The sequence below is a fragment of the Salvelinus sp. IW2-2015 genome, linkage group LG25, assembly GCF_002910315.2.
Source record: "Salvelinus sp. IW2-2015 linkage group LG25, ASM291031v2, whole genome shotgun sequence".
NCBI lineage: Eukaryota > Metazoa > Chordata > Actinopteri > Salmoniformes > Salmonidae > Salvelinus > Salvelinus sp. IW2-2015.
Genome location: NC_036865.1, coordinates 21,855,375 through 21,879,798, shown reverse-complemented (window position 1 = coordinate 21,879,798; position 24,424 = coordinate 21,855,375). Strand labels below are relative to the sequence as shown.

The 24,424-nt window shown below is 43.1% G+C and overlaps 1 protein-coding gene across 1 annotated transcript in view; it reads right to left on the bottom strand.

Annotated features, from left to right (window-relative positions):
- LOC111951733 (girdin-like) overlaps window positions 1–24,424 on the bottom strand; it is a 91,333-nt gene that overhangs the window by 29,481 nt on the left and 37,428 nt on the right. Inside the window, 6 exon segments of the mRNA XM_070434837.1 lie at window positions 4,024–4,027; window positions 4,256–4,425; window positions 5,834–5,974; window positions 7,091–7,174; window positions 8,062–8,120; window positions 17,481–17,550. Of these exon segments, the coding sequence (XP_070290938.1) occupies window positions 4,024–4,027; window positions 4,256–4,425; window positions 5,834–5,974; window positions 7,091–7,174; window positions 8,062–8,120; window positions 17,481–17,550 (528 nt within the window).

The window sequence follows — 24,424 nt, the reverse complement described above, 5'->3', positions numbered from 1 at the left end:
CACCACACACACACACCACCACACACACACCACACACACAACACACACACACACACACCACACACACACACACACACACACACACACACACACACACACACACCACACACACCACACCACACACACACACACACACACACACACACACACACACACACACACAACACATAATAAAGAATAAGAGAAGGGGGGTGCAAGAGAAAAAAAAGAGACATTGTAAAACACATTCACATATGTACGCATTTGAAAAACACCATTCCTCACAAACAAACCCATAACTGTCCCACACAAATATGTATTTCTGTTTTCTTTAAAGTTGTCTTGAGACACTGGAATTTTTACTTAGATGTTTACCCAGCAGAAAGGAATCCATGGACCTCTTTCCTTACTGGGCCAGGTCAGCTGGTTTGCTTGTGGGTGTGTGTGGGTTGGGGGCTGGGGATGGGGTTAATTACCAAATGATATACAAACATATTTCAACTGAAAATATACAAAGTAGGACCACAAAAACAACCTACAAATGACCTCACAACCAACTCCCCGTGACATGCAAATCTCTAACTGTAGAGCTGCCTTGCTTTGGTTCCACCGGCTCTTTATAATCCAGCAAATCCAGATAACATCTGGTTAACTGTGTAACATGCCAATAGATTCCTTTCTTCCCCATGTCTCTGACTAGACTGACTTCAGACCCCCTCAACCCAGCATGAGCAGCAAATAGAGCCCAACTACCAACATCAGGTTCTTCTGTTAATGGATTTGCTCTATTGTGACGCCGCAATAGACAGGCAATGCAACCTAAATGCAATTTGTATGGCCTCCTGCTGTTTGTTTAGATGCGACAGCGACTCGGCTTGGGAGCAGGTTGGGGCTTGCTGAGGCTGAGGGAGGCCAGTCCTGCAGGCTGCCGGTCGGTGAGGAATGAAGAATGCGCCACACAGAGCCTTGAAGAGGACTGTGCATTCCTCAAATGAGCTGAGATGCTTTCCAGTCTCCCTGGTCCAGATTAGTGATCTCTACTGGGTCTGCTATTGGCTGGAGGAATTATTATCACTGTTCTGTTCCACACTTCCTGTGACGTGCATGTTAAAATCAGAGGCTGGAGCAGCTAGCTTCGAGCGTGGAATAAAACTCACGTTCTGCTGCTGTTGCTACAGCTGCTTTTGGTGAGCACAGGGTACACGCACGCGGGCGCACACACACATTTCCAGTGTGTACCATGTGTGTCTGGAGCCCTTTAATCTCATCCCACAATAGATCATGTCATCAGACATTCAGTCTCGCCACAGCAGTAAAACAACTTTTCAACACCTTTCAGTGTTTCCCCCAGTTTCATTTAGGCCCTAATAAAGAGAGTAGATGACAGACTAGGCTCAACACAAAGCTGCTCATCCACTGTGAACCTGTGTGGGTGACAGCACTGAGCCTGCAGCAGCTCTGAGTCACTAACAACCGTGGTACCATGGTCTACCCACATTTTACAGTCTACCATTCACATTAGACAATGCGCCATACTGTCGTTCTACAGAACCTGACAGGATTGAGATGGCGACTGGGTCATATCGTCATCCATTTCTACACAATCTATTCCTGCATTCCTCKTAACACCAGGTTTCGTACTTAAGTTAAAAAATATGAAAATTAAGCATATTTTCTAAAGATATTCTGCCGGAGCTATGGTCACATGGTCACTTTACTGTGCCCTCAGGAGGACCTTCCCTGGCAATCAGTAAAGACAGTAGAACAGAGTGGATCTCTATGTATTGGGTTTAACAGAGAATGATCCCTTTCCCTCAAGTGTTGATGCTTCACAGTGAACAATGACCAGAAATCGGAGAAAAATAMGTGGAATTCAATAGATTTTGTGCTCTGTAGGTCAAAGACACATAAAGAAGAACTATAATGCCCTGTCATGGAATCATCTGATCTGGGCCAAATCCCCAGACATCTGAGTCGGTATCAGTCGGAGACAGCATCAGGACTGGCCTGGGTGACAGGAGCAGTATGTGATTATTTATGGCCATATCATCTCCACAGGAGACTACAGTATATGCACTCCTGCAGAGAAGCAGTCTGTAGCTTCCATGGCTGACACCATTTAGTCAACTGTTCCATTGTTCGGTCGATAGGCTGTTGGTCGACCGAGATTTAGTGGAGCGGTCGCAAATATAAAAAATGTTTTATGTCTGTTTGGCCCCTGTCTCAGTGGACTAATCCATTACGGAGGCTGCAGGGATGGCACARTCCAAGAAGAAGGGGAGTGTGGCTAAGATGCACAAGGTGCTTCGCTCTCCAGAATGTGCTCTCTCTGCCAATTTGTGCACATTCATTGTGTGAATTGTTTGTCCTTTGTTAGTGCCTATCAAGTCCCCATTACATACATCAGTATTACATTTACTGTTAATCCCCATCATTTATAATCTACAATGTTTGTTTGGTTACAGTAATTTCTGTTAATGCATTCAATATATTATTATTACAGTCGTTTACTGTTTTCATTGTCGGAGTAGACACGTTGTTTGCAAGGCTTACAACCTATGCTACACTTGTGAGAAACAAGTTTTGGTTTATTTCCTTCCATTTACGAGTTTTGTCAATTTATTCATTGTCTTTTGTTTGGAGCTCTCCTGTCTATGTTGAGTAAGGACGCGGACCTAATTACGCATAGAAGTAGGCCAAATGTATAACTGTGCCAATGTGGGGATGTCTGATAGTATTTTTGATTGTCTTAACTCACCACCACTAGGCTAATGAGCTGTGGAGCTTCTGAAAGTATTTTCTTTCTTCACCTCAAAAGTCTGTTATGAGAATGACAATAGTTCCTCCCTTTCAATAACCACCGAAATGTCATGCTCTGATTTGGTGGAAACATCTGTGTCACTGCACGGGRAACTCTGAGGACCCAAAATAGTTTATACAATGTTGCAAGTTTGCTAGTGCGGGCTTCAGGCCGGACCCAGGTGATAGTTGATACAATGTTTCAAGTTCGTTGCAGACAGGTCATGCGTCGCAAATGTGATTCATATGATATTTATTTTATCAGGATATTTTATACCTGCAATGTTTTGATTTGTTGGCTTTTGTAGGGCTTTTTTTAACCTATATACCAATAGAAGTAACTTTTAGATTTGAATAATTTAGATAGAATTTAGATTAACCACACAACATTGATTTGGAGATAAGAAGACGTTATGCACGAAATTGTGCATATGAAAATCATAACTGCCACGCAGATCGAAAGAAATTGTAAGACAAATTGTACATTTTCTACATGAAAAAGGTTTCCGACCCCTGGTGTAGCCTATTACCAGCAACTTCAGAATCTGCAAAGGTCAGCAGCACCAGGAGGAGCTAACAGTTTTCTTCTTCTGGTTATCTTGAGGTCTGGCTCCCTCTTGAGTCATTTGTCCTAATTATTTCATCAAATAGTGTGCTTAAAGCATCAGACAAGCTCAGTGCATTTTTTAGTCGGGTACAGCACTAGCAGCTTCACTGATATCTTCTCGAGTTATGATCATCGTAAAATGCCCGATACCTCAGAACCGGTTCGAATGCCAACAACATTACTGGGCAAACCATTTCAATCTTTTGATGGACTTGATGAAGAGACTCCACAGAGTCAGCAGCTTAGTTTGTGCATTCTTAAACACTTCCCCCTGAAACAAAGAAAGCGTATCGTAACAACCCCTCCCTTTCATAAACTGACCACTGGCCTTTGTCTCTGCCAAGGCTAATGGACTCTGAAGAGGAAGTTAATTATGACACTGCAAAAAGGTCTAGCACTATCACACCAAAACAGTAGCATAGAACCACTTGCGTCTTATTGAGAGGCTACAGGAAATGTTTTCTCCTCTAACAATACCCCTGACATGTAATGATTTTTAGCTCCGCAATTAGTGTCCTGCTTTTGCTGTTCTCTCCGGTCAGCGTTAGAGTGCTATATGAACTGGAAAACAGAGAACGAGATACTCCTCAAAAGACAGAGAGAGAGCTGAGTCACGACTCCCAGCTCCAATGGCACACAGTTCTGGAAAAGCAGCAGATGAATGCAGTGTCAAATTTAGACACTCTGCTAGACAGTACATGGGACAACCACAGTACTTATAGGATACCTGTAGGAAGCTTACACAACCTGTGAGAACCAATGTTGTGTTTAGAGATCCCACAGACATTTTGCAGTCTACCACTACAAACTTACTCAGAAGGGCCAATGGGGTGCGTACAGAGCTGTTGAAAGGCCAACGGGGGTACTTACAGCTCCTGGCGCAGACGTCTGATCTTGGCCTTGGCGTCGGCCAGCTCCACAGACAGGTGCTGCCGGCTCTCTGTGCGGCGCATGCTGGGCGAGTCGTTKGGCGACTGGGCACAGAACGGCTGGGGAGAGTACTGTCCACAGTCCCTCTCCTGGGTCAGCTCCACGATGGTCTGGAAGGACACAACACAACTCACAGACCATGGCTATGATCATGTATCCTACACACACATCATATACACCGAGTGTACAACACAATAGGAACACCTGCTCTTTCCATGACATAGACTAACCAGGTGAATCCAGGTGAAAGCTATGATCCCTTATTTTGATGTCACTTGTTAAATCCACTTCAAATCAGTGTAGATGAAGGGGAGGAGACATGTTAAAGAAGGATTCTTAAGCCTTGAGACATAAATTGTGCCATTCAGAGGGTGAATGGGCAAGACAAAATATTTAAGTGCCTTTGAACGGGGTATAGGAGCCAGTGTGTCAAGAACTGCACCACTGCTGGGTTTTTCACGCTCAACAGCTCCCGTGTGTATCAAGAATGGTCCACCACCCAAAGGACATCAAGCCAACTTGACACAACTGGGGGAAGCATTGGAGTCAACATGTGGAACGCTTTTGACACCTTGTAGAGCCCATGCCCCAGCGAATTGAGGCTGTTCTGAGGGCAAAAGGGGTGCATCTCAATATACATGTTTATATACCAAGTGTATACTTGAGACATGTATCACGCCTTCCTTACTTGAAATAATCAGCCCAAGTCATCTAACAAATTGCTTACAACCGTGTTAGATCATTGATCACAATGAGGGTCAAAGCAGTTGTCAGGCAGGGTATTGAAGATTGAGTATACTGAGGGTGTGGTTTGCAGACTATATAGTCTACCATATGTTGCGTCAGGCTGCCCTGCTTTTCTGTCTGCTCAGTCTGGGAGGTGTGAGCTTAGGGAAATGACTCCGATTAGGATGGGCCTCTGAGGGAAGAAGCAGCAGCACCTAGACACCGGGACCAGTCACTTAAATGGAAACCCCAAACATAATGAAAAGCCAAGTACTAATTGGCCTAATGCTGTTAAGGCTCAAAGGTGAATTGGGCTGGGTTTGAAGATAAGAGTGGGAAAAAACATTGGGTTTAAATGGTCTGTGAAAGAGAGAGGAAATCAAACAATATCTTCCCATCATCGTCATTTTAGTTCACCCCACGACCCTCCTCTCTCCTCCTCCGTTTATAACCCAGTGGCCATGCAAGGAAATGGGCTTTTAATGAAGAGCGTCTGGTTTCCAGAGGAGATCTGGAGATCATTATCACCCCACCCCCTCCCCTGTCCTCCCCCCTGGCCAATAGAATGCTGGGACTGCTGCTCTACCAGGCCATGGCAGTTGTATGGGTGGGCCATGCTTAATCAGATTGCTCTAGGTTCAACTCACACACATGCCATATAAATGCACAAACAGACACCATCCAGACTCTATATAGATTGTTAACAATTTTCCACCCTTCTTCATTAAGACAACCTTTTATGTACTCTCTTGTGGGGTGAGTTAAAAAGGCACCAATGTTTCAGACATGTACCTCCAGCTGGTCGTCTCTCTCGTCCACTAGGCGTTTGAGATGGAAGGCCATGTTCCTGGAGAAGGAGTCCAGGTCCTCTGGGGGCAGCTCGCCCCCATCCAGCCACTGCAGGTCCACAACATTCTCCTGGTTGTGGGTCACCTTCAAAACAACAGCATAGAGTCATCTCACTCTGCCAGCCAATACACAGAGACCCAGGTGTGTTGACAGCAATGGGCAGCCAACTACTTTAACTCAAACAGTTGTGACGGGCAGTAATGTAAATTTGTCTGATAAACTCACAGATCTGTCCTACAATAACTCAAGTGTCTTTAAGCATGAAACACAGAGAATCTCATTGCTGAAAGAATGCTGATAGGTACTTATCACAGTGGGAGGACGTTCCTTCTCTTGCTMGAACAAAAGCGGTAGCTGCTATGTGCCGACCTGGTAGCGACGACCCTAACGTTTCTACTTGTGGAATCGCAAACGCTCATCAGTGACCAACAACTTGACTTTGGGCCAATCAGAGAGCACGAACCCGTACGTGGGGTAGCCAATACATTTAAAAAAAGGAAAGAGGGCATTTTCTCTGTACATCCACGGATGAGCCAGTCACACTTCATATGCAATGTAGGCTATGGGATGGTAGTTAGCTAAGTGCACAGATGCAATGCACACAACACTAAATACTTCCTCCAAGCTAGCTAACCACTGAGTTGACATTATCATTAAAATCACAACGGATTAGCTAGCTTCCATGAAACAGCTGCCTGTGTTAGCTGCCAAGTTAGTGCAGTGTCCTTAGCTAGCTAGTTATGTTGTGCTACACTGGCGCTGGCAGTGTGGGATTATGGAGAGTGATTTGAAAATGTTTCTTYGTCATCTTGCTAGTTAGTTATCTAGCTGTGGCCATCTGGCTAGTATCAACAAGAGCTTTCTACAAAATTGCAACATTAGCGCAGTTAGCCTGGAATCTAGACCATAAGCAACACACACAAACATGCATTGCCAAAGAACGCTAGCGCCACCTTCTGGTTAGGAGTATTTTAAGGCTGAATGTCTGACGACTTCCAAGGTCTTTGCTGTGTGAATACACAAGCGATTGACTGCCGATACTCTGTTCAGAGATGCTAAGTACTCTCGGCAGGCAAATGTTTGACAATCCTACCGGTGTGTCTGAGCTGTTACATAACAAACTGGCCCAAAACAGACACAAGAGGTCTCAGGGTTTATGTTTTAACTAGATGCCCTCACAAAAATGTGTTTTTCTCATACCTCTTGGATGTGAGATGCTATGGCAGCTTTTGTGTCAAAGTCTAAGGTCTGGATCCTCTCGATGTACTCCTCTTTCTTCTCACACTGCAAACAAAAAGAGGCAGTTTGGGGTTAGGATGACAGTCTGGAGAATGAGTGGAACATTGTTGAGGTCTTCCTGAGGTCAGCTCCCGAAACACAGGAGAATGGCCTGAGTTCTGATTGGTTGGCTTTAAGGAAAGCGATGTCTGAAGGAATGTGTAGGTATTCTCTTAGTATATTATTTGGTAACCATGCGTTGTGAGCAGCTACTTTGTTCTTTCCTGTTGGTGAGAGTAAGGGAGATAAGTTTGTCCGCTTCAAAAATGCAGACATTTTGCAAGAACTATTATTTTTATGTGCCTTTAACCTGTAATCAAATCATGATGGGGAAAAAAACATCGACTTCACACAGACAGATGAGACGGATACATATTTCCCTTTGAGGAGTCTTTGAGAAGTAGCCTGTTCAGAACCCCTGAACAGTGAGCTAAGTGTGAACAAGAACGACAGTGTGAGGTTAGCATCTCTCTTGCTAGGGCGCTGGTTATGTATGATGCATCGTCATCGTTACTCCAGCCAGGCTCAGGGCAGAGATAGAGACAAGGGTCGGTTCAGGGCAGACAGGGCCTCCCATGGAGAAGCCCCTCTGACCCCTCTCTGACCTGCTACCAGGACAGCCAGGACAGACCACCTGTCGCAGTGCCAACTGCTGAGGAAGAGGAAACGGGGAACTAAAGCTAGTCTGAGTGAGAATGACACATTTTACTCACATTACTCATATAAACTGTAGCTGTGTTAACACTTGTCTGAACAATAGTGCCGAGGGCTATAGATGTTCAGGAACTAGTGAGTAAGAGCTACTTATAACAGTAGTAGAAAGAGGGTTCATCCTACAGGAGTATGGTAATGGTAGACTACTGACAGATGATTAAGGTGAGTGTAAGACTTACCTGGACGGCACAGCCAAGCAACAGCAACAAAAGCTTCCTCATCTCCTCCAGACCTTGCTCTGCAGACACAAAGWGATCGTCAATTAGCGTTTTACTACCATTGATTAGCATTGATTTGATTACACTTTTTATATTCAACTGTAGCTGTTAAACTTCCCAGTGATTTGCCCCTAGTTTCAAATCCATTTCATAATCAAATCCCATGAACTTTCGCAAAAGGCTAAAAAGATAACTGCCCCCGATCTCACAGATAGGATGCGTACTACAGCTATGAGATGAGCCATTCAGGTAACCCTATTACACACATGTAAAACTGGTAATGCTTGCTGTCCCMAACCAAAAAGACTGTACTGTATTTTGCAGCAATCCAATCCGCTAGGTATCATATGAGGCCAAGCCACACATAGATGAAATGAGAAAACAGCTGTTAGGAAGCTCATCAAGGCTGAGGTAATAATCTGTAGGATTATACTGTAAAATAATGAGCCAGGTGGTTTCTTTCTCTCTCTGTGTGTTTGTGTGTGTTAAGCCAGCTCATCAGCCCCAGGGGTAGAGAGCAGAGCTGGGCCATAAACACAGATTACTAACAACAGGCTTAGACAACCAGACATGTTTATTCAGAAAAAGGGCCACACAGCAATTATACCTACTGTAAATCTCCACCAGTAGATAAAACATCTTTATGGACAGCCATAATATCAATGGCAAGATTTTGTTGTAAGTGTATGGTATGGTGCATCCGTCTTCTCCATGTGGGTGCAGATGTTGGGTGTCTAGTGACAGCAGAGGTAGTGAGTTTAGAAGGTTATTGGGTGTAGCCTATACAATGGAATATACGCTTCCAAGAGGCGGTGATAAATGTACTGCTTATAGTGCCAAGTCCACTAATGATAAAAGCCATGATAAACATTACTCACTAGCAACACTTCAGCTGAGCTATATCTTATATAAAAAATATATTATTATTATATATCTTTAACGAATCAACAACTGATCGTGACACAACAGTTTCACCAATCCTAATGGCATCCTCTTTGAAGACAAGATTTCTCTCATTCCATGTAGATTTCTTACAGATGTACACACATGACATCTAGAGGATCACACRTAAATCTCAGCTAAACTAACAGGATGTTTTTGGCCCAGACTGGAGCACCATTAGTAATAAAAATAACTGTAACTGGCCTATATTTGCAACCTCCTCGGTCCAGAACAGGAACAGCCTCAGAATATCAATTGAGAGAAGTAGGTCTGTTATGAGAGCCGTGCAACTACAATCACAGAAAGAGGGAAAAGTCGACATGTAAACATGTGTGAACTTCCATTTTAAGTGTTAAGGTCGCAGTGAGGAACTCAAATAATATTCTGATAGCTAGGATAAGGGTGGAACAGACGACGATTAGATGGTTTTAAGGCCCATGCTCACAATACGTTATCAAAGCTAATCAATATCTTTAAGGGAAATAGAGAGTAGCCGTTCTGGATTTCTATTCGGAGTASAGAATGCCAGCAGTAACAAATGCCTTCTAAATGCTGTTTCCTCTAACTGAAAGCCTGTATAGTGATTTGGAAAGGCAAATCTTCTTGAGCACTAAAGATAAGGAGCAGGCAGGCTTTGGATGAATAATTTAAAGAGGCTGACTGAACCAAGCATGTCTGAAGAGATAGCGAGAGAGAGTGAGAGTGAGCGAGCGAGCGAGCGATGGGGAGAGCGAGAAAGATGTGGCGAGAGAATGAGAGAGAAATAAAGATGAGAGAAGGGGCAAGAAGAGAAGAGGAGGTTTAAAGTAGATGATGTTCCCTTGAGCAGCCCTGGCTCAGCAGAGGGTTGGCTCCCCAGGCTTTGTTATCATAGTGCTGTATGTGCCTAGTGTGGTTCCTTCCCTCCTCCTTCCCTCCATCACTACACTCACTTGTTCCTGGCAGGAAACTCACAGGGGCGCACGGACAGTGACGAACCCTTCASAGTTGCATTCCTTCCTGCCCAGCTATTGTTCACAGGACTCTGGTGATGGGGGTTCTTCTGGGGAGCAGGGACCCAAGGCCTCGGAGTGACACTGGACCACACATGTTTCCTCTGGTGGAAGACAGTACAAGTCTACTGCGGCCCTGGCCTCTCTGTCATTTCATATCATCATATTAGTCATTTTCATCACAATGACAATATCTATTTTGTCAATGCCAATTGGCCCAATCACTGTTATTCACTATATCTATAATGTGGGTCAGTATATCTACAGTATAGTGTGGGTTCAGTATATCTACAAGTAATGTGGGTCAGTATATCTACAGTATAATGTGGGTTCAGTATATCTACAGTATAATGTGGGTCAGTATATCTACAGTATTAGTTGGGTGAGTATATCTACAGTATAATGTGGGTCAGTATTAATCTACAGTATAATGTGGTCAGTTATATATCTACAGTATAATGTGGGTCAGTATATCTACAGTATAATGTGGGTCAGTATATCTACAGTATAATGTGGGTCAGTATATCTACAGTATAATGTGGGTCAGTATATCTATGTGGGTATATATATCTATACATGGTTCCTCTGATAAGAAATACTTTTGCTAAATTTCACTTTTCACCACTGAAACTGATTTCATATTCACCTATTTCCCCTACTCTCACCACTCCCTCGGTCTTCTAACCGTCTTCAGGCTTCTAAATGTGACTGTAGGTTTCCTGACTTTCCCACAACCCCACAGTGTTGTTGGTGACCTTCAGTCTGGCCTGCCTCCACCTGCCATTGGAGAGCAGTTGTCTCCTTACAGTTGTTGTTCCTGAAAAGGGACACTTCTCTGGCATCTAAACGACCACACTAGAATGTTACAATGTCAGCAATACAAAGTAGGTWCAAACTACTTTCTACAAGGCAGGAAACCGAGACTCATACCCTTTCTMTGAAATTAAGGCTTGATTGTTAAACCAAAGGAGAAGTAGGTTCACTATAAAGACAAACAATGCCTGACTGTAGTCTTCATTGAACAGGAGATTAGCCTACAGGGGCACATTGTGTTCTAGCTGGTCTAAGTGCTTCTCTTTTGAAGCAGGATCACACTGAATTGAAGGGATATTCAGTGTGGAAGACTGTGTCTGTGGCCAACAGACAGTCTGGGGTAGGGGGCACCCAAGGGGAGAGGGAACCAGATGAGAGAGTGGGGTTTTGTAGTGTTTAGTAACAGAGTGGGTTAATAATCAGAGTCCAGGGTGGATTCTGGATTCCCATATAATGGGCCCATCCCCCACAGAGCCTTAATGACTTCATAATAAAAGCCACATGGGCAATCACTTTCAGATGGCTCCAGCTACTATTGCTGCTGCACACCGCTAGGGTCAAAGGTCACAGGAAAAATACTGGAATGCTGCATGTTGTGGTTCAGGACCGAGTTGGTCTGATAATATTTTGCACATAGGAGTATCAAATGACATGGCTGTGTTGTCTGGGTCTTGACTCTAGAGAAAGATACTAGCTATTTTTCACAGTAGCTCATTCAAGATTCAACAAACCAGCATAATGTGATTGGGAGTCCCATAGGGCGGCGCACAATTAGCCCAGCGTCGTCCAGGTTAGGGTTTGGCCGGGRTAGGCAGTCACTGTAAATAAGAATTTGTTCTTAACTGACTTGCCTCTCATTCAACGTCAACAAAACAAAGCAGATGATCGTGGACTTCAGGAAACAGCAGAGGGAGCACCCCCCTATCCACATCGACGGGACAGCAGTGGAGAAGGTGGAAAGTTTGAAGTTCCTTTGCATACACCTCACGGACAAACTGAAATGGTCCACCCACACAGACAGTGTGGYGAAGAAGGCGCAACAACGCGTCTTCAACATCAGGAGCCTGAAGAAATTTGGCTTGTCACTAGTGGTGTAATGGACCATAGTTGATCCGTACGTATCACCCCCCCACGGTTCGGCACGCACGTGGACCGCGCATCAATTGCAAAGTTTAACCATCATAGTGTGAAATACAGTTTTACTACTGCTGTTACTTTTTAAAGTAATAATTCCCTAAATCTCGATGCAGAGTTGCAGTGAAAAGATAAAGACAAGACAGATGCGTGCTGTGTTTTACTCTGAAGGTTGATTTGCTAATTTTTTTAAAGCAGTTGTGTGTACTATTCACGTGAACGGGGCATGTTGAATCCCAACGAATCAATCCTGGATGCTCGTGTTGCAAAAAGCAATGAAGAAAAAAGAGAGGTGACAGCCATGGCTGGCAGAGGAGCTGAAGAACTGGAAAAGCCTCCCGCTTCATTTAACTTCTTATGGCTGCAGGGGCAGTATTGAGTAGCTTGGATGAAAGGTGCACAGAGGTGCCCAGAGTAAACGGCCTGCTCCTCAGTCATAGTTGCTAATATATGCATATTATTATTAGTATTGGATAGAAAACACTCTGAAGTTTCTAAAACTGTTTGAATTATGTCTGTGAGTATAACAGAACTCATATGGCAGGCAAAAACCTGAGAAGAAATCCAACCAGGAAGTGAGAAATCTGAGGTTGGTTGATTTTCAACTCATCGCCTATTGAAAACACTGTAGGATATGGATCTGTTTGCACTTCCTACGGCTTCCACTAGATGTCAACAGTCTGTAGAATGTTGAATGAAGCTTCTACTGTGATGTTGAGCCGGATGGGAGCTGTTTGAGTCAGTGGTCTGGCAGAGAGCCAGGTCCTGGTCACCCGCATTCCACATGATATTTCACTTACGTTCCATTACTTCTATAGACACAAAGGAATTCTCCGGTTGGAACGTTATTGAATATTTATGATAACAACATCCTAAAGATTGATTCTATACTTAGTTTGACAAGTTTATTCGACCTGTAATATAACTTTTTGAAGTTTTCGTCCAAATTCGCCTGGACCTGCACGAGCGTTTGGATATGTGTACTAACGCGCTAACAAAAGTAGTACTTGGACATAAATGATGGACATTACCGAACAAAACAAACATTTCGTGTGGAAGTGGAGTCCTGGAGTGCATTCCGACAAAGATCAGCAAAGGTAAGTGAAGATTTATAATGCTTTTTATGAGTTTTGTTGACTGCACAATTTGCGGGTAACTGTATGGCTTACTTTTGTGGCTGAACGCTGTTCTCAGATTATTGAATATTGTACTTTGCTGTAAAGATTTTTGAAATCTGACACAGCGGTTGCATTAAGAACAAGTGTATCTTTAATTCTATGTAAACATGTATCTTCATCAAAGTTTACGATGAGTATTTATGTTTATTGACATGCTCTCTGCAATTTCTACAGATATTTTGGAGGCATTTCTGAACATGGCGCCAATGTAAACTGAGGTTTTTGGAATAAAATATGAACTTAATCGAACAAAACATATATGTATTGTGTAACATGAAGTCCTATGAGTGTCATCTGATGAAGATCATCATAAGGTTAGTGATTAATTTTATCTCTATTTCTGCTCTTTGTGACTCCTGTCTTTGGCTGGAAAAATAGCTGTGTTTTTCTGTGATTTTGCGGTGACCTAACATAATCGTTTGTGGTGCTTTCGCTGTAAAGCCTATTTAAATCGGACACTTTGGTGGGATTAACAACAAGATTACCTTTAAAATGGTATAAGATACATGTATGTTTGAGGAATTTTAATTATGAGATTTCTGTTGTTTGAATTTGGTGCCCTGCACTTTCACTGGCTGTTGTCATATCATCCCGTTAACGGATTGCAGCCATAAGAAGTTTGAGTCTCATGTATGGGAGCATTTAGGCTTCCCTGTCAAATATGATGATGTAAGAAGGGTGGTGGACAACACCATTACGGTGTGTAGGCATTGTGCCACAACAAAGCCGTATGATCATGAAATACATGGAACGTGGCCACACATTTAAAGCGTCATCACCCTGGTGAGTCAGTACGGGAGCCAACTCAGCAAGAGACAACAACTTCTCACCGGACATTTAAGCCCTTTGCTGCAGAATCAGACCGGGCTGAAGCCATCACCAAATCTATTGGTTATGTTTATCACTGCAACATGAGGCCGTACTCTGTTGTGGAAAACAAAGGGTTCAAGATATGGTGAAAGGCTTGAGCCACGCAACGAAATCCTCTCGCGCCCACTTCAGTATGGAGATCATGCCAGATCTTTATAAACAGTAAAATATCACAATTGTCACAATTATCCAAGTCACCCTCTGTTGCCCTCACCACATACAGGTGGTCCCCAGGGTAACAGAAAGCTACGAGACTGACTTTCACTACACACAGAGGAGTGGACCTCCTGGGTAACAGAAGCTACGTGACTGACTGCTCACTACACAAACAGAGGAGTGACCTCCTGGGTAACAGAAAGCTACATGACTTACTGCTCACTACACAACAGAGGAGTGGACCTCCATGGTAACAGAAAGCTACGAGGACTGACTTCTCACTACACACAGCAGGAGTGGACCTCCGTGGTAACAGAAAGCTACGTGACTGACTGCTCACTACACCACGAGGAGGGACCTCCAGGGTAACAGAAAGCTACGTGACTGACTTCTCACTACACCACAGAGGAGTGGACCTCCAGGGTAACAGAAAGCTACGTGACTGTGACTGCTCACTACACCACAGAGGAGTGGACCTCCAGGGTAACAGAAAGCTACGTGACTGTGACTGCTCACTACACCACAGAGGAGTGGACTCCAGGGTAACAGAAAGCTACGTGACTGACTGCTCACTACACAACAGAGAGTGGACCTCCAGGGTAACAGAAAGCTACGTGACTGTGACTGCTCACTACACACAGAGGAGTGGACCTCCAGGGTAACAGAAAGCTACGTGACTTGACTGCTCACTACACCACAGAGGAGTGCGAGATGTGAAGTCCGGTGCTACAGACACGCCCCCTCTATGAGAGTCACACAGGCACAAATCCGGTGCAGGTACTGCTAGGAGCAGTAGCAGAGTGGAAGCTAGAGAGGCCCAATAGCAATATCCCAACCACCACAGATAATGCCAAGAACCAAGTAAATGCAGTGATAGAAGCTGGACTGGGGCCACAGATAGCTTGCTTTGCACATGTGATCAATTTAGCATCCCAAAGGGGAATCTCAGTGAACCAGATGGACCGCCGGCTTGGGAGGATCAGGAAGGTGGTTTCCTTTTTCCACCGAAGCACAACAGCCGCTCRTRTGCTTAAGACCAAGCARGAAATGTTACAGCTACCGACCCACAAGCTCATACACCATGTCACAACAASATGGAACTCCACTTATGACATGTTGGAGAGCYATCTTGAGCAGCAGRCAGCTGTATACTCTGCACTGACAGACAAGACCCTGRAAAAACATAAAGACATCGTCACCTTGTCTGATGATGACGTGAAAGTGGCASAGGAGGTCCTCCAGGTGCTCAAACCYCTCAAAACAGTTACAACCCTATTGAGCACTGAACCTGYACCGTCTGTGTCCATAATCCTACCTCTGAAAACAAGGATTCTACAATCAAAGGCCCCAAGTGAGGAAGACAGCACCATCACTAGAGATGTCAAGGCTGCCATTAGAGAGGACCTGAACCCCAGATACCCCCCTAATGTACAGGACTACCTTTATAAATCTACTGCACTGGATCCAAGGTTCAAATCCCTGTCTGTTCATGTCCCTGTCTGTTCAAATCCCTGTCTGTTCATGTCCCTGTCTGTTCAAATCCCTGTCTGTTCATGTCCCTGTCTGTTCAAATCCCTGTCTGTTCATGTCCCTGTTTGTTCAAGTACCTGTCTGTTCAAGTCCCTGTCTCACCTATACCCTGTCTCACCTAGACCCTGCCATACACCGAATGACATACAGTGATCTCACCACTGAGATTGTGGCCACTGAAGAGGTAAAAAAATAAATAAGAGTGAATTACTTATATAATAATATACTGCAGTCTAATCTTAGTCTATGCTATTGCTATTAGAATCATCCATTTTTTATTTTGGAATAATGGCTTTTACTAAATGTTATTGCCACAATTATAGTTCTATGAAAAATGAAAATAAATAATTTGTTAAATAGATCAAGTCATTTTTTCTGCAGGGTCAAGCCACAGAGCCGACAGGAGCAAACTCAGAGKCATCTCCTCCACAAAATAATTTGGCCATGAAGAAGTTTTTCGGGGAGACCTTTGCGAGCAATGACACAGGCAAGACGTTTGCCAACACCATCAAAGAGGAGGTGGCATCCTACAAGGCAGCAAGCGGCATTCCAGTGGACGGTGATCCACTGGTGGAAAAAYAATGTGTGTAAATACCCTCACATTGCCACGATGGCAAGATGCTACCTGGCTGTGCCTGGCACTTCATTTCTAAGCGAGAGGATGTTCTCCACGGCAGGGGACATAGTGACTGCAAAGAGGTCTACCCTCTCCCCAGACAATGTAGACATCCTCATCTTTTAGAAAAGTAATGTGAAGTTATAAGCTCAGGTCTGTTTTTCCTTTCTTTCTGATGACGTGGACACGGGCTATTTTTTCATTCACTATTGTTCAAAGGAAGAAGGTATCATGCCTCATATTGCACTTTAATTTAACAAYTGAGTATTGAATATTTTATTTTAAGATGTTATTTAAACATTGAAAAGTTCCTTGCTTTAASTGTTCTTTAAGTAATAAATGGAAAGCAAAGTTAAATTTGTCTCCCCTTTTTTTTGCTGATCTGAAAAAATGATCTGATCCGTGACTCAAAACCGCGATCCGATAGGAGAGTTGGTGTGCTCCGTTGCACCACTACTTGTCTCCTAAAACCTTCAAACTTGCAGATTGAGAGCACTCCTGTCGGGCTGCATCATCGCTGGTACGCGCAACTGCACCGCCCACAACAGTAAGGCTCTCCAGAGGGTAGTGAGAGGTCCGCACAACGCATCACCGGGGGCAAACTACCTGCCCTCGCAGGACACCTACACCACCCGATGTCACAGGAAGAAAGATCATCAAGGACAACAACCACCCGAGCCACTGCCTGTTCACCCCGCTATCATCCAGAAGGCGAGGTCGGTACAGGTGCATCAAATCTGGGAACGTGAGACTGAAAAACAGCTTCTATTTCAAGGCCATCAGAACTGTTAAACAGCCGTCACTAACACAGAGAGGCTACTGCTTACATACAGACTCAAAATCACTGGCCACTTTAATAAATGGAACACTAGTCACTTTAAATAATGCCACTTTAATAATGTTTACATATCTTGCATTACTCATCTCATATGTAAATAATGTATTTTATACCATCTATTGCATCTTGCCTATGCCACTCTGTCATTGCTCATCCATATATTTTGGACTGTAGGAGTCTACACTGTAGGAGTCTACACTGTATTCTAATACAGGACAGTAACATCCTCAGTGAGAAGATGGAAGGTTTCCCCACTGAACTCCCAGTGTAACAGTGTGTATTGTTGGCAGGTCAGTCAGATGAAGACGTACCACTGAGAGGGCTCCTGCCCAGCACCAGCACGTTGGGGAGGGGCATCATCACCAGCTGCTGGAGGGTCTCCTGGAGGAACACATCAAAAATACTTATTATTACAGTATGAGTTGTTATTACAGTTTGAGTTGGGTTAAATGCGGAAGACACATTTCAGTTGAATACATTCAGTTGTACAACTGACTAGGTATCCCCCTTTCCCTTTACGTTATTACAGTATTAGTTACTACAGTATGAGTTGTTATTACAGTATTAGTTACTACAGTATGAGTTGTTATTACAGTATTAGTTACTACAGTATGAGAGTTATTACAGTAAGAGTTGTTACAGTAAGAGTTGTACAGTATGAGTTGTTACAGTAAGAGTTGTTACAGTAAGAGTTGTTACAGTATGAGCTGTTACAGTATGAGTTTACAGAAGAGCTTGTTACAGTAAGATTGTTGTTACAGTAGAGCTGTTACAGTAAGATTGTACAGTATGAGCTGTTACAGTATGAGCTGTTACAGTATGAGTGTTACAGTAAAGTGTTTACAGTATGAGTTGTACAGTAAGAGTTGTTACAGTATGAGTGTTACACAAGAGTTGTTACAGTAAGAGTTGTTACAGTAAGATTGTTACAGTATGAGCTGTTACAGTAAGAGTTGTTACAGTAAGAGTTGTTACAGTATGAGTGTTACAGTAAGAGTTGTTACAGTATGAGCTGTTACAGTATGAGCTGTACAGTAAGAGTTGTTACAGTAAGAGTTGTTGTTACAGATAGCTGTTACAGTAAGAGTTGTTACAGTATGAGCTGTTACAGTAAGAGTGTTACAGTAGAGTTGTTACAGTAAGAGTTGTTACAGTATGAGCTGTTACAGTAAGAGTTGTTACAGTAAGATTGTTACAGTATGAGCTGTTACAGTAAGAGTTGTTACAGTAAGAGTTGTTTACAGTAGAGCTTTACAGTAAAGTTTTACTAAGAGTTGTTACAGTATGAGTGTTACAGTAAGAGTTTTACAGTAAGATTGTTACAGTAAGAGTTGTTACAGTAAGAGTTGTTACAGTAAGAGTTGTTACAGTAAGAGTCTGTTACAGTATACTTTACAGTAAGAGTTGTTTACAGTAGATTGTTACAGTATGAGCTGTTACAGTAAGAGTTGTTACAGTAAGAGTTTTTACAGTAAGCTGTTACAGTAGAGTGTTACAGTATTGTTACAGTAAGAGTTGTTACAGTATGAGTGTTACAGTAAGTTGTTACAGTATGAGCTGTTACAGTAAGAGTTGTTACAGTAAGAGTTGTTACAGTAAGAGTTGTTACATATGAGCTGTTACAGTAGAGAGTGTGTACAGTAAGAGTTGTTACAGTAAGTTTACAGTAAGAGTTGTTACAGTAAGAGTGTTACAGTAGAGCTGTTACAGTAAGAGTTGTTTACAGTAAGAGTTGTTACAGTTGAGCTGTTACAGTAAGAGTTGTTACAGTAAGAGTTGTTACAGTAAGATTGTTACAGTAAGAGTTGTTACAGTATAGTAAGAGTTTGTACAGTAGAGTTGTTACAGTATGAGCTGTTACAGTAAGAGTTGTTACAGTAAGTTTTACAGTATGAGCTGTTACAGTAAGAGTTGTTACAGTAAGAGTTGTTACAGTATGATTTACAGTAAGAGTTGTACAGTAAGAGTTGTTACAGTAAGAGTTGTTACAGTAAGAGTTGTTACAGTATGATGTTACAGTAAGAGTTGTTACAGAAGAGTTGTTACAGTAAGAGTTTTACAGTAAGAGTTGTTACAGTATGAGCTGTTACAGTAAGAGTTTACAGTAAGAGTTGTTACAGTAAGAGTTGTTACAGTAAGATTGTTTACAGTAAGAGTTGTTACAGTATGAAGCTGTTACAGTAAGAGTTGTTACAGTAAGAGTTGTTACAGTAAGAGTTGTTACAGTATGAGTGTTACAGTAAGATGTGTTACAGTTAGAGTGTTACAGTAAGAGTTGTTACAGTAAGAGTTGTTACAGTAGATTGTTACAGTAAGAGTTGTTACAGTAAGAGTTGTTACAGTAAGAGTTGTTACAGTAAGAGTTGTTACAGTATGAGTTGTTACAGTAAGAGTTGTTTACAGTAAGAGTTGTTACAGTAAGAGTTTTACAGTAGAGTTTTACAGTATTTGTTACAGTAAGAGTTGTTACAGTAAGAGTTGTTACAGTAAGAGTTGTTACAGTATGAGTTGTTGCAATGTGACTTGTTATTACAGTATTAGTTATTACTACAGATGTTGACAGGATGTTATACATATTGTTTTCACTGACCATCAGAATGAGTAGTGATTGCATGAGAAGACGGAGACACCATCTTTAAAAGGATCACTGCAGAACCATGCATGAATACTTTTCCCCTCCTTCCACAATGCGATAGCTAAGCCAGAGAGTTTCAGGGAAGCCGTTTACTCTGAAGCGACGGTACAGACAGAGGGATGCCCAGTGGGGATGTTATATAAAGAGTATCAATTTGTAAACCAATAGACAAAGCAAGGGTCTCATGTGGCATCGTTTGATGATGTCACCCGTCCTGTGTGTGTGTGTGATGAATGTGCGCTTGGCTGTCATGTGACAACAGTGACCATGGTCTTTGTGTAAGTTGTAAGTCTCAAATCCCCCTTTCACTACAAGGTTTTCATATGTCCATCATAAAAACAGGATGCCCATCAAAACGCACACTTTAAAGCTCACACACAAGAAGGCACATACAGAAACCAGGCAMACACCACCATACCATCAGCAGAAACCTTGTCATCAGCTGACTAGTAAAGCTGCTTATCCCCTGTTCCTCCTAGTTCAGTACACCACCATGCTGCTGCTGGTACGCTGACAGACAGGCAGTCATGCTGACTGATTGATTCTCCAAGGTCTTCATCTATTATGTCAAAAGCCAAGTACTCACTAAACGAGGGAGAACTGTCATTAAACAGCTTTAAATATTGATTCAGTAATTTAGAAGTCTGTTGGACTGGTATGAGACTAGTGGGCAGTGCTGGTTTGACCCACTGCTCTAGGGCCTGTCTCTAATCTCTAACAGACTGCCGGACTGACTGGCTGTTTGGAACAGAACCAAGGCCTTTGATAATGACCGTGCTTACTGTGTATGGATAGCAATTTAAGCCCGTGTTGGGCCTTGGGCCAAAGAACTCCAACCCAAAGTAACCATTAAATTATATGTGGGGCGGTGGCCTGACATCTGTCCAGCTCACATTACATCCGGAGAGCTTGGGTTGGTGCATCTGTGTCTAACGATTAAACTAACCCCGAGATACTGGACTAGGGCCTATATCAGAGAAAAAGCTCGAAATATGTTCAATGTTGAAATATTTCTCCAACTACCTGTCATAACATTTAGAAACATACATCTAGTGAATCTTAATTTGAGTCCTCTYCTGAGATCTCTGTGGTCAAATTGAAAGAGTCGTTTTTCAAGTATAAAGGACATGAGGGCTATTATCTTCAATATTTAATGTACACTGAGGCAAACTCCACATAGACATTTTAAACAGGGTTACATGGGGCCTACGCACTCTTCTCTATGATGCAATGAAAAAGAAGCGTATTATTATTTAACATGAGATTTTGGAAAACCACATATTGATGTCATTACCTCATGGTGAAGGATAATAAACCCTTTCAGTTTGGGCTTTTTATTGCCAGAAGGTACACCATGTTTTTGTAACACATTGCTACCACTGGTGTCAAGGCAACAGAGGGGAAATAATTATGTCTACTGGTTAATAAGCTTGTCTCTGTTCAGAGAGATGTACGGTTGTAGACCTTCATATGACGTGTATGACATGACAGGAGGAAAAACAGACACGCGTGGACAAAAAACGGATGATGCCTGTCACACTAGCCCAGGGACAGGATGTCAGAATGTTCTCAAGGTCATTTGTTTCCTGGGGTTACACAAAGAGAATTTGACATGGTTGCCATGGTTTTATGTGTCAGTCAGGATAAGAGCGTCAGTGTGGACTAGCTGCTGCTCTGCTGTGCTGGTGAAAGGTGGGAGGAGGATTATATGGCTAACCCCACAGGAAGGGAGTACCTTCACATTTGTCCATGCTTCCAGAATAGAATAGATTGAGTAGAATAGCATGTGATTTCTCATCATTAAATGCTATCCCACCTAAATGCATTTTAAAGTGAGAAGCACAGAACACCCATGTGGCCTAAGGTGCTGACTGCTGAGTCAGACCCCAAGGCAGCAACTGTGGCCTTGGGTAGTTAGGAACCCACAGAGATACAAATACAAACACTCTTATTTCTCGACTACACACAACACCTGTCCCTTTTCTAGCTGCTGAGAGGAGATCAATGGGTAACTAAAGAAGCTGAAACTCCAGTAACAGACGCTCTGATTGTAAGCCGTGACCGGCAGTTTTGAAGCGCCAATGAACTCGGAGCTGATCAATAATTCAGGAGTAGACCGTGTGAACAGGAAGTGTAATCTTATACCTCTCTCTCTCCACTGACACACATCTGCTGAACTGTTTTACAGATTGACTCTTTCTCCACCATGAATATGCCAGGCAATGTGCCACTCTGGATGATAGGGATGCTTTTCCATTTCAAAGCGCTGCAGTATTTCTGCCACCCCCATTCTCATTATACCAGATCAACATAACACCCACAGTGGTGGTTCCCATTCCTGACTGTTTTATGTTTTATGCATGAGAGATGGGCTGTAAACTCCTGTTAGCATGGGCTAATCCAACCTCCATATTTTAACACACAAACACTTATTTTAAAATGCAAACGCGGTTTAGCATTGATTCAGGCTCTGTGATTCAGTAGTTAGCCCTAGGCTGTTTGTTTGTTTTGCCTAGTCAAGCATCCATAATGAACAATCATGGAGTTTATCATTGGCCAATATGTACAGTGGGGAGAACAAGTATTTGATACACTGCCGATTTTGCAGGTTTTCCCTACTTACAAAGCATGTAGAGGTCTGGTAATTCTTATCATAGGTACACTTCAACTGTGAGAGACGGAATCTAAACAAAATCCAGAAAATCACATTGTATGATTTTTAAATAATTCATTTTGCATTTTTTGGCATGACATAGTATTTGATCACCTACCAACCAGTAAGAATTCCGGCTCTCACAGACCTGTTAGTTTTCTTTAAGAAGCCCTCCTGTTCTCCACTCATTACCTGTATTAACTGCACCTGTTTGAACTCGTTACCTGTATAAAAGACACCTGTCCACACACTCAATCAAACAGATTCCAACCTCTCCACAATGGCCAAGACCAGAGAGCTGTGTAAGGACATCAGGGATAAAATGTAGACCTGCACAAGGCTGGGATGGGCTACAGGACAATAGGCAAGCAGCTGTGTGAGAAGGAAACAACTGTTGGCGCAATTATTGAGAAATGGAAGAAGTTCAAGATGACGGTCAATCACCCTCGGTCTGGGGCTCCATGCAAGATTTCACCTCGTGGGGCATCAATTGATCATGAGGAAGGTGAGGGATCAGCCCAGAACTACACGGCAGGACCTGGTCAATGACCTGAAGAGAGCTGGGACCACAGTCTCAAAGAAAACCATTGTAACACACTACGCCGTCATGGATTAAAATCCTGCAGCGCACGCAAGGTCCCCCTGCTTAAGCCAGTCATGTCCAGGCCTGTCTGAAGTTTGCCAATGACCATCTGGATGATCCAGAGGAGGAATGGAGAAGGTCATGTGGTCTGATGAGACAAAAATAGAGCTTTTTGGTCTAACTCCACTCGCCGTGTTTGGAGGAAGAAGAAGTATGAGTACAACCCCAAGAACACCATCCCAACCGTGAAGCATGGAGGTGGAAACATCATTCTTGGGGATGCTTTTCTGCAAAGGGGACAGGACGACTGCACGTATTGAGGGGAGGATGGATGGGGCCATGTATCAGCTCTTGAGTAAGAGCATAAACCCCAAACACCCACAAAAAAGTGGTAGGAATGAGATTGTGCTGTTCAGTGAAGAGCGAGAGATGGCAATAGGAGTGACCGAGACATTACAGGTCTGGAGTGGCCTAGCCAGTCTCCAGACCTGAACCCAATAGGAAATCTTTGGAGGGAGCTGAAACTCCGTATTGCGCCAGCGACAGCCCGAAACCTGAAGGATCTGGAGAAGATCTGTAGGGAGGAGTGGGCCAAAATCCCTGCTGCAGTGTGTGCAAACCTAGTCAAGAACTACAGGAAACGTATGATCTCTGTATTGCAAACAAAGGTTTCTGTACAAATATTAAGTTCTGCTTTTCTGATGTATCAAATACTTATGTCATGCAATAAAATGCAATTAATTACTTAAAAATCATACAATGTGATTTTCTGGATTTTTGTTTTAGATTCCTCGTCTCATAGTTGAAGTGTACCTATGATAAAAATTACAGACCTCTACATGCTTTGTAAGTAGGAAAACCTGCAAAATCGGCAGTGTATCAATACTTGTTCTCCCCTGTACATGCCTCCCCCTTCTCCTTTCATCAAGAATTCAACCCCCCACTTCAAGCAGACAGGGATTTAAAGATTGTGAGATGTGCATGAAATTCACATTTTCATGATCCATCAAACAGGAATACGCTTGATATCCTATATCTTGAATCTGAGGCTTTCCATTCCCTGTGTTTTTCCCTCCATGAAATAGGAGATTCTTAACCCAAATAGAGAGAGGGTGACATTGAGAGCATGTGCTGTGGGTGACTGGGTAAAGATTACTCAGGCTTTTGACGCAGTGCCTGACTGTGCTATGTGCTCGTACTGCAAACGTGCCTCCGAGAGAGACAGGGGGTGTGTGTGGTGTGTGTGTGTGTGTGTGTGTGTGTGTGTGTGTGTGTGTGTGTGTGTGTGTGTGTGTGTGTGGTGTGTGTGGTGTGTGTGGTGTGTGTGTGGTGTGTGTGTGTGTGTGTGTGTGTGGTGTGTGTGTCAGTGAGGGGAGGCAGCAGC